General features: G+C 42.0%; 1 protein-coding gene across 2 annotated transcripts; it reads right to left on the bottom strand.

The window, feature by feature from the left end:
* Positions 1–810: 810 nt before the first annotated feature.
* On the bottom strand, positions 811–9,720 carry Prss23 (serine protease 23). 2 transcript variants are annotated; one of them, XM_026401514.2, is made up of 2 exons: positions 9,503–9,720; positions 811–2,350 (listed from the first exon to the last, which is right to left on the bottom strand). In XM_026401514.2, the coding sequence occupies exon 2, from the start codon at positions 2,335–2,337 to the stop codon at positions 1,189–1,191; it is 1,149 nt and encodes a 382-aa protein (XP_026257299.1). In that variant the 5' UTR covers positions 2,338–2,350; positions 9,503–9,720; the 3' UTR covers positions 811–1,188. The 2 variants fall into 2 exon arrangements, with proteins under 2 accessions (XP_026257299.1, XP_026257300.1); XM_026401515.2 differs by having other exon boundaries at positions 9,599–9,720.
* Between the last annotated feature and the right edge of the window lie 1,707 nt (positions 9,721–11,427).

Raw genomic sequence — 11,427 nt, 5'->3', positions numbered from 1 at the left:
GGAAGAAAAAGTCATACTGGTTTTTCTTAAAGCAAATGACAAGTATTTTTACTATAAAGTAATTACAACAAGACAGAAAAGTTTCCAGATTGAACAAGTACACAACTCTCCAAAAGCACATTGAAAACTATGAAGAAATAAATTTTGATTAGGCTATGTGACTGTGCCAGGCTTCAAACAAGTGGTTATTCTGTTGTGACATCTGCCGAGCAATGCATCCATTGTTCTCTGGAATTTAATTCATTTTAAATTACTCCATCCAAATGATAAAACACGAGACATGCTACACTCCAGGGGCAAAATGCTATGATTGTTTTTATTCCGACCACAACTGTGAGTAGAGAGGCAATACAGCCTGTTCTAATTAGACCCTGATTATAGTCTTTGCAAAACAACTAGCTCTAGAAATGTGAGTGAAATCTGCTAAGTGATCATTGGATAAACGAGCTTGCCTACTCTGCTGTGACTACAAAACTGGCAGAACCATAAGCAAAGACTTCCCACAAAGTAGAGTGACAGTCTTTGGAAGAGAAACCATTTTCAAAACTAAAAGTAGCTTGGGGTGCCAGTTTATTGTTAGATGTAGTTGAACATGTATATTAACAGAGCCAATAAATTATTTATTTTACTGTTCAAGGACTAACATGCGAATGCCTCCAAATCCAAAATATTATAACTGCCTAAGAAGTATTGTGAAATTTCTAAGAGTTATATGTGATGGACATACTACCATCTGGAAGCTTTAATAATCAAGAATTTTTAAAATATAAAGATATAAATCTCCGAAGAAAACACATACACACACAAGAATTCATATCTCCTGTATGCCACATATTTAATATAAACCTTTGAAACAAGTTCAGATGAAATAAAATCCAATGTTCTCAAAAAAAGTGAATGATTAACTTAATTGTCAAATATTTCCTATTGCCCCAAACATCAGTATTGATTTTTACTTCTATGCAAAAGTATGCTTTCAAACTTCTTAAATGATATGATACACAAACCAGTTTTCAAATAATAAAGCCAGTCATCCTGCAATTTTAAGAAATTAGGTAAAGGATGTTACGTGACACATTACACACACACAGACACGTGTGTGTGCATGCATGAGCCAATGATAAAATTTGGCTTCTCTTACAATGAGTACATGAAGACTATTAAGTGCTTCCAGGAGGGAGCACTGTATCACCCCTCCCTACAGTCCAGGTAGTTTCCTTTAATCCAGTAGCAAATCTGAGCATATTTGAGAGGGGTGATTCTAACAGCCACATTAAAATCCTGTGGAGAACCATTCATGTCCACCCACTGGTGCCCTGAAAAGATGCCAATAATTTTTCTCTCCCACTTTTGCTGCTGTCTCTTCCACATCCTCACATAGACCCCTGACCCACTGGCCCCAGGCTGAGCATCACACTGCTGGTAAAGCAGGTCATAGGTCTCATCTTTGACATCACAGAAGCGGTACACCAAATTGCCAGGTCGATCATTGTCATAGCCAGAGAAGTGAATTCTGCCCCCTGGCAGCTGTTTAGCAGGAGGGCTCACCCCAATCTTCATGAACTTTCTCTTGTGGGGTTTTTTGAGTTCCAAGAGGGCATAGTCATAATCCATGCCAATATCATTGGCATTGCCTTTGATCCAACCCTTGGGCACATGGGTGCGTTTTACCCGGATCCACTGAAATTTCATCTTCTCAGGCAAGGCTGAGCTGGAGCTGTTGGCCCCTCGACCGCCATCTTTAAACTTGGGCTTCAGGAAGCCCACTCGAAGTTTCTGCGTTCCTTTCACATAGGTTTTCCCATCATGTATGCAGTGGGCAGCTGTGAGGACGTGTTTCTCTGCTACCAGAGTGCCAGTGCAGCCTGTAGATAACTTCACTGATGTTGAGAAAGGGTAGTTAAGTAGGAAGTCCTTCCCAAAAATGCTGAACCTGCTGTCATAGCCATAAATCTGCCGCTTCCTCCGAGACTTTCCTGAAGACTCAGAGTCTTGGTGTTGAGCTCCACCTCTGCCATTGCTGAGGATGTAAATGCCCACCTGAGTCTCTGTGCGGCTGCCATTGGAATAGAGTGTCTCATAAGACAGGTATTGTTTGGCCTCTTCATATGTGGGCAGAGGTGTTCCCTTGTGACACTGGGGTCCACATGAGGAGGACACTTCCAATTTGGCTTCAGCCCCAAAGTCTGGCCTGGCTAAGTTGAGGGTAGACTGGGGCAAGACTACAGGGAGGCGGTAAGCAGGCCAAGTGGGTTTCCAGAAGGCACCATAGGGACTCACCTGCCCAACAACACAGAGCAGGAGGAGAAGGAAGAGAAGCCCTGGAATCTCCGCCATGCTGAGCACAATTCTGTAGAAATGAAGAAGACAAGTAGGTCAGGAAAGTAAGGGCTGAACATTTATTTATTGCAGACTGACAAAGCTCGCAACATGCCTGTCATTATTTCTAAGTCTGTGAACTTAGGAATCATGGTGTGGAAAGGAATCCTTGGATAACAGTCTTACTTACAATGCAAGGACTTGACCTTGGGAATATTACAGTGGCTGGATATTCCAAATAAAATTGGGTGGTCATTCCCTCTGATTTAAGATGTCCCTTATGATGGCACATTGCAGGGCGGCATGCCTATAGTCATTAGTCCCAGATGAATGGCTGACCAGCCTCAATTTCTATGTGATTCTTAGTTTTCTTTGTATTGGATTCTAAACACTGTCCTGTCCTACCATCTTGGTTCTCTCCCTTTCTGTCCTTCTACCTGTTTATTCTCACTTATAATAAGCACCTGGAAATTTTTCAGGAACACTTGCTCATGTAGAGGATAAATCTAAACTGTATAACTTACTGAGTGACCAAGGCATCAAAGAGGGAGAGTTCCACAGTGTCACTTATTAGGAATTCTATTGCTTCTACATGATGGGTACATTTGAAAGATGGGATGAGAAGTTGGTTTTTGGTGGGTGTTTTTTTTTTTTTTTGCTTTGAACTTAGAATATTTACTATTACATGTTTAGTTCCTGAGTAACCAGGTCATTAACAAACAAAATATTCCCTTTTCCTTTGGATTATTTTGTACACTAACAGGATCTATGTCAAATATCTAAAGCTCTAATATTGCATGAAGTATATCTTATGACTGCTACTCCTGGTTATTTTTTCAGGTGTTTGTGTTTGCATTCATAGCTAGAGTAAATGCCTTGCACTTGAGCTTATGCTAGCACCCAACAATGATTTATTGAGTGAATGCTTGTGTTAATGGAAAAGCAAGGAAATGGTGTGGTTCAGAAAATAATTTTTTTGAATGATGCATGCTGACTTCTAAAGACAGAGATGTATATAGATGATGTGGTTACTCAGACTAAGGGCATAAAGTCAGATATGAGAAGAATAAGAGAGGCATGCCAGGGTAGGGGATGCTTGAGATGGACACTGAAGTTGAAAAGAAGTTTGATAATGTAAGACTTGGAACACAGTCTGGGCAAGAGCACCAAAATATGTAACACTGAGTCATTTCAGCAATTATACTTAGCTCAGCAAGGGTGGAGAAGAGGAGGTGGTAATTGCAGCAGACAAGAGATGGATGATGAAGAGTTGTGTGTACTAAACAAAACAGTTTGAATTTTATCATGGAAAGGTATGTTTAAAGACCCAGAATTGTTAATCCCCTAAGAAAAACGACAGCAAAAAAGAAGACTGGAAGTACTTTCATAAATGCTTAAGCATAAATTGGCTCTGACTGGCTCTGAATCTTCTGGTTGGGCTGACTCAGCAAGTAGGGTAATTCATTCACAATCAAGCATCCAAGAATAGGAGAAAAAAGTCTCAAGTTGCTAGTGGATCACAGCAAGAACAGAAGAAAATGACTCCCTTATTCTCACCCTCTTCCTCTTTGAGGGTACAGAGTTATGGCAACTTTGGGTGCCCTGTGCTTGCTTTTACATAAAAACTGGAAAATCCCATTGACCCAATCTAGTCCAGCTGAGCTTGCCAATCCACATTCCCAATATTCACATGCTGTATTTCTAAAATATGTGTGTGCTCCACCCACCTCTGGGATCTTTTTTCTTGCCTCTATCTCTTGAATTCCATTTCTGTCAGGGAAAATAGGGATGGGAAAGGAAAGGAATGAGGTCCTGAAGAGGCAAATTCTTTGGGATCTCCTAATTCCCTAAAACACTGCTGGAAGGGTCTCTAGACCCTTTTGTGAGGAGAAATGCATTTAATTATTTTTTAAGTTCTTGAAATCATGGGATGCATGCACACACACACACACACACACACACAAAGTATGTTTGCTGGGGTACTAGGGAGGGTATGCTGATACCATCCTGAGTCCTCCTCCCAGAGGGGAACTTGGCAATGGGGATAGGTGTACTAATGACAACCCTTTGGGAAATCTGTGGGACAGATCAGCCTCTGTGTCTGATTATTCCTACCCATCTACTGGTTAAGGACCCAGCTCTTAGGCTCATCTGGGCTTGAAGAGCCCTTCCTCTATGTAAGTTGCTGCTAGGTGACTAAATGCCCCACTTACACGGGAATCCCTGCCAAGTGTGATATGTACTAAAAGGAATCATGCATAGTGTCTTGGGCCCCAACACACTATCCCCTCCTCCCTTTGACTAATGTGGAGAATGTTAGTTCTGCTAACATGGAGCAGTTACACCAAGGTTTACTTCAGCTTATCTTAAGAAAGAAAACATTGCATCCAGAGGTCCAAGCTGCCAAGTGTTCCTGTTTCTTTTCTTTTCTTTTTTTTTTTTTAATATTTTTTAGTTGTAGATGAAAACAATATGTTTATTTATTTATTTTTATGTGGTGTTGAGGATCAAACCCAGTGTCTCACACATGCAAGGCAAGCCTCTACCACTGAGCTACAGCCCCAACCCCAGTGTTCCTATTTTTTAAAAATATGATTCTTGGGGGAGAGAGCAGGAGATAAGATAGCATTACACTGTGTATTATCATAAGTTGTACATAACATTTCAATGTGCATAAAGAACATGACAGTTATAATATGCTCACACTGTCATCTAGAGCATGGATCTTCAAATCCCAAATGTGAAATTTGTATTTAATTGGATCCTGGGAGTATGAAACTTGAATCATGGACTGCACCAACACCCACTGTTCCAGTGCATCTGTCTGGAGCTTTATCCATTTATCAAAAAATTGAAGAAGTCTGTTGGATAGGGTGTTAGGAAGAGAATGGCAGGAAAAAGTCTGAAACTAATGGAAACACACTTTAAAAATCCATCCAGAAACCTTAACTGATGAATTATTCCTTCTCTCAGGCAAAATTAACTCTAATTTCAATTTTCCAAGTACTTTGCCTGTACAGTAAATCCCTGTTTATTTAAAAAATATTTTCAAAGACCTTAAAGCATGCCCCATTTCACAAGTGCCACCATGGCATATTTTTTCTTTGTCTGTGTTTCAAAAAGAAACAATATTTTTAGGAACTAGTTCATGAGAGATACAGAGTATGGAGCAGTAAAACAGTCTTTTCTTGGGGGTGTGAGCTCTGGGAAGTTAGCTAGGCCCTCTCCCTAACCTCATTCCAGCCCCTCAATATAGAGGATCAAGTTTATTCTTTGGCAAAATGTTAGATGACTATGTGCCAAGAACTTTTGGGATCATTTACAAATCACAGAATGTTATTAGAGAATGCTAAACAGTTTACTGTATGATAGAATATTACAGATTCGGAGTCCTTACAACTTAAATTCTGGTCATTTAGCCAGAAGTGAAGGAGAAGTAAGCTATCTATGGAAACAAAGACCACTAAACCAACAAAGCAGGGATAAACTTGACCTCTCAGAATCAACTTTTCAGATACTTCAAAAACACTAGCATCTGCTAGTTTGAAATATTGCTTATAAGTTTTCTATATTATTACTGAAGTATACTTATTTGTGATAAGATCTTGTTCTGACAGCCTTCTGTCTTCCTTAAAGTTATGAAAGTTTTGCTTTAAAACTTCAATTCAGATTTAGAAACTCATGCAGACTTCTGGAAACTAATGCAAGTCAAATTATTCTGAATTTATTAGGTTTTTAAATGCCTGATCAGAAATTGAAAAATACAGCTGTGTGTGCTCAAGTCTTCAAGTGGGTTTAAATTGATACTCTGTATTAAAGTTACAAGGTTTCTAAGTTGCTTATTTCTTTATCAGATGCTTAAGTAGAGTGGTTTAGAAACTGTCCTGAATATCACCTTAAACAAATGCTCTTTTACCTGGTCTTCATAGATCCATGATTCTCTAGTTTTTAAGTTTCCAGGATCAAAAATATTCAGGTTAAAGACAATGTTGTTTATAAACAGTGTCTGCACTGTCATTTACTGCTCAAGGATGTTTACTCTTCAATTACTGAGGCTGGAGGTGTAGGGGAAAAGGAAAAGGGAAATTTATCTTGTTCTCTCTTACCTAATTAGGAGATAAGATTGCCCTAGTCATCTATCAAAGAAACAAGGGACTCCAGCAGAGGTTGACTTTCAAGAAGGGAGTGGAACTAAGTGGCTGGGTGTGAATGTTTTTAGGACAGGTCCCAAAGAAAAGTGTGAGGGGAACATCCCTACTGTCCTTTATGGGGCAGGGTGGGAAGGAATTTTTTTCTGAGGCATAAAAACCCTACCCTGAAAAATAAAAAATAAAAACCCTACCCTGGCTCATTCCCATTAACAACACAGCCAATGGTAACTGTGCTCCTTTAAAATCAGGTGGATGGCTTTGCAATAATTTCTCAACTCATCTGATAATAGTAATTTCCCCAGAGACAATATTTCCATTTTTATAAACTTTAGGTAAGTCTGTGTAAGTCCACTGAAATTTGTTTAAAATAGACACCCCAGGATTTAAACAGATGCAATAAAAACATTCCTATCCCCACAATTGGTAACAAATGGATTACAAAACTTTACATTCTCTTCCATGTTTACAAATGGATCAACCTTGTCTTTGTAGTGTTGTCTGGAAAACTCATACCTTAAAGAAGAAATGAAGATTTCTGAATCTTATTCTCATTATATCTAAATCTGGATTAAGAAAATTTAGGTCCTCAACATTCCATTTTTAAGAATAAGTCTTTCTTATGCACATAAATTATCTTTTAAAGTTCCCAACTGTTTTCGTGTATCACTTCACCTAAATGGCAAAGCAAAAAGGAAAATCAAGGTAAGCAAATACTGTTTTTCACTGTGCTTAGTAACACAGAAACAATATTCCTTTTCCTACTCTGGGTATCTGACTCACAAGGGGGTTACACATTCCATGTGCAGTCATACAACATGAGCAACTGTCTCCCTGTCCAGAGTCTCAAAGTGTTTATACTTTAGGAGTATGTTGCCATTCATGAGTCCATTAATCGTATGGTAGAGGGACTCTGCACATTATTAAATGTGCAAGCAACAGTCTCTTTGGAGAATGGGCACTGTGACTGCCGTCTCCTTCTGCACTTTAGTCTTCAAAACTGCAACAACAGAGGTCTCCTCAAGGGGGCCAGTGTTTGCGAGAATGATTTAACTCCTATTGCAAACAAGTGCTGTGAAGGAAAACCGAATCCTTGGGTCATCATTGTCTGTTGTACAACATCTGAATTCCGGTGATGCCCTATAAATGACTTAAAGAAACAGTAGGAAAGTGTGAAAGATGCTAATTTGGGATACCATTCAGAGGGATGACTTCCATGGAACTAGGGCTAGGAATACTGAACAGTGAAACCATGCTAATTCCTAAAGCAAATGCTTAGACAACAAAGTTCTGTGAATACTCTGCAACCCGCCTTGCTCTCATTTTCCTGAATCATAGACCCTTTTAAAGGAAAACACACCTAATCACATAATGTTTTAAGAATTACAGTCTCATAAAGGAAACTTCAGGGAACTTACAAGTCCAGCAACTCTAAACACAATTTTTTTGTGGTTGAACCAAATTTAACTTCTCTATCAGATTTTAGGCAAAATGAACTACCCTAGCGATCCGGGGACAAACCTGGCAGCAGAACAAAAACCAGAGTGCATAAAACTGTTAATGGTGAGGCCATGAGAAACAAATTCCCCAGAGTCGGTGAGAGTTATGCATGGATAATGCCTGGTTCATTAAAGGATCTCTGAGAGAGATGTACAGGTGAACCTGAGACTATTAAAGACTGCAGACTGGGGCTAACAATGTTCTCAGACACACTAATGGGCCTTTGGCACTTATGCTACAGACAGAAAAGGCACCTACATTCACCATCTACCTGAATAGTTGTCAGTGTTACAAAAACAAGATCCATATTAGTTACCTCGGAAAAATGCTTCCTTCCTAGTTCAGGCACAGGAAGCATGACAAGTTATCTCTTGACTTTATTTAGATGGGAAAAAGACAAGTAAAGGATGTATTCATATGTAGATGGTTTGCATATGATCACACTTTCAGAAATCCATGTAGTGGCTTTTGTGGCATTTTCTAAGTTCCTTCTTCACATTCAACCTCCAATCACCCTCCTAAAAGACTTCTTGAAAGACAGAAGTCCTGTTTTAAATGCTTTCCTGCTCAAGTAGGATCTTGAAACAATGTGCAAAAATATCCTGATACTAATTTGCCATAGGGATTTTGGCCACAACAGACTTCAACTATAAACTCAACTCTTTCCACAGGGCCATGTGGAGACAATTCTAGCATTGGCCTCTCTGTTCCTAAGGAGCAATCAAGGAACCCTCAGTTACAGGAGCTCGGAGAGGCAAACCCAATTTAATCCTGATCCTGAATAACCTGGAGCTTTCCACTAGCTACAGGCTGTTTCTGAATTCTCCTGGGTGTAACCCAATGGGCAATAAAAGGGGATTTTTATCAGCTGAATTCTCATGAGACCACTTGAAAACAAACACAATTTGTATCCTGGAGGGGTATGATGGTGTTGTTTGATCTCTTTCTCCTTTTAAAAGGTTTTGAAAGCTCTAAAAAATCCGATTATTTAAAAGTTAACAACTTGTGATGAATGCCTAAAGGCAGAAGAAGAAATACTTGCTTCAAACTGTTGATAGTTCAAACAGCAGTTTCTAGGTTTAGCACCCTGCAGGAAGCCCAGGGCCATCAGGGCAGCCAACAGAGAAAGGAGCCTATTCCCTAACCTATGTTTGCTGATCTTTTTTCTTGCTTGCTAAGGTGTGTTCACAATCACGTGTCTAGTGTTAAAAATTAATGCTCCGAACGTGATGGAATCACATACAGTAAAAGCAAAACTCACGGAAAACAAGTGGCAGTGGTGGCGGTGTTGCCATCGCCCCGGCAGGAGGTGAGTTTGTCAGAGCCTGCTTCACCTTAACTCCCAGCCAGGACCCTGTACCCAAGATCGTTTCAATACCTTCTTTCCCCACTTGCTTCATAAGTGACACTACTTGAATCCAAACGTTCTGCAGCCCCTGGGTTTTCCCGGAACTCCTTCAGGACTGTGTCCCAGCGCTCGACCCCGCGCAGCGGCCCGAACCAGGTCCCCGATGCCCCCAGCAGCCCTTACTTACCCCACCTTGCGCGCACCCGGCCCTTTGTCCCGCTCCTCCAGACTTCTAGGTCCCCCGGCGCCCCGGCACACGACCCCAGCCCGCGCCCTCACTCACCCGTGCGGAGCAGCCCGCCAGGGCCGCGGCTCTCAGAGCCGCTCAGACAGGTGTGGGCGCGGAGAGGGCGCGCGCGACTCCCATGCTTGCCCCGCGTCGCGACCGAGTGTTAGCGAGCTGGAGAGCAGCGCCGGCAGCGGGCGGTTCCGCCCCCCGCGCCTCCCGGGGCCCGCCCGCCCCGCCTTAGGCCTCGGGGAAGCCGCGCTGCAGCAGCCCGCCCCACCGCACGGCCGCGCCCCCCTCCCGGCGTCTCCAGTCCCCGGCCAGGGCAGGAACGCTCCTCCGAGTCTGACTGCTGCCCAGCCGCCCAGCGCAGGTGGGCCCCGGCGCAACAGCACTGACCAGTCCCGGCTTCTCGGCGCCAGCTAGCGCCGGCTCTGGCCAGGACCGTGCGCCTTCACCCTTTGAACTACGGGCACCCCCGGGCTGGGGCTCAGCCTCCTGAAGTTGTTCGTGGCCCTGAGTCCGCTGCCAGCACTTAAAGACAAGGTGTTCCCCAAGGGAGCTCCCCTCTTACCTGGAACTAAAAATAGTTATACACGTGGTGCATGGGGTGTCCCTAGGCAAATTTGAGTTGCCTCAAAACCTATGCGCTCACCACCCACATACATTTTGAGCGTTTTAAAGTGATGACTGAATTCCTTTCCGCTTTACCCAGTGTCTCAAGTGTCTCCAAAGAACAGAAACTTGCATTCCAGTTCGCAGGACCACCAATGCCTTGCATCCCCTGCAACACCCACTTAGTTCAGTGCGTGTGTCCGGAGCATAGCAGGGACTTGGCAATTGCTGAACTGCTCACTGGCTGGTGAGCCCCCCACACTATCACCTCTCCCCAGCTGGCTACTTTGGGCGGGGCACCAGGGTACCAGCTGGTGGAATCATCTTTTCGTACCTTGGGCCTGCTTTCCTGAGTCAGGCCAAGTAGTCCACAGCTGGGACAGGGCAGAGGGTTCCTAGGGCTTTTCCTTGCCACAGGCGACCTTAAATGGTGACCTCCATTTAAGGAACAAATGCTGGAGCCTTGCAATTCACCTCCTATGCGTCAGCTACACATACAGCCTTTTGTGGTTTAGAGAGTACAGAGATTACTGCTAATTTACAATAAGGGCTGGAGGTTTGGAGAGGTTTAATGACTTGCTCTAAGTCACACAGCTATTGAATGATACGACAAAAATTTGCACTGAGGCCACATTTCTTTCTATCAAGCCGCTTAGCTTTCCTTTTTCCTGCCAAAGCCTGCTCTCAGAATGGGAGGGCCTAACATACTATTGGACAACACGTTGTTATTGACATACCTGATGTGTTTGTGTTTGCAATTGATTTTAAATAAGAAAGCCTGGAACACATTATTGTGTGGTGTTTCTCAAGTATAAGAGAAATCAATATTATCCACCATTTTAAGGACAAGTTTTTCTTAGATTTCTCTAGTCTTTGCTTAAATTTTCTTCTAAAACCATTCCTATACTATATAGACATAAAAAGATATAAACTTATTTCAGCTTTTGAACAACTTGAGAATAAAACCAAAACAAACCACAGGCTGGTGATCTGCTAAAAACAATAAAACCAAAATCAAATATAAAAATTATCTTCCAGAACTATAAAATTAAATTGGTACAGATTCCTTGACTACTTTCAGTGTCATGGGGGTACCAATGCTTAGATGTGAGCATCTTTGAGTTCTCTGTGTGTCTAACACTCTCATGATCTGTGAGGTACACTCCCTTCCACATCTATTTTGATCACCCTATATCATTATAATATCTGACTTTTACTTGACCTAATACATCTTTTAGGGATTCTCTTTATGTCCCTACCTTCTTGTTAGC

Source organism: Urocitellus parryii, chromosome 4 (assembly GCF_045843805.1).
Source record: "Urocitellus parryii isolate mUroPar1 chromosome 4, mUroPar1.hap1, whole genome shotgun sequence".
Classification (NCBI taxonomy): Eukaryota; Metazoa; Chordata; class Mammalia; order Rodentia; family Sciuridae; genus Urocitellus; species Urocitellus parryii.
This window is presented reverse-complemented; position numbering and strand designations above follow the sequence as displayed.

Coding starts and splice junctions, on each gene's coding strand:
- Prss23 (XM_026401514.2), bottom strand. CDS start 2,337: ATGGCGGAGATTCCAGGGCTTCTCTTCCTTCTCCTCCTGCTCTGTGTT.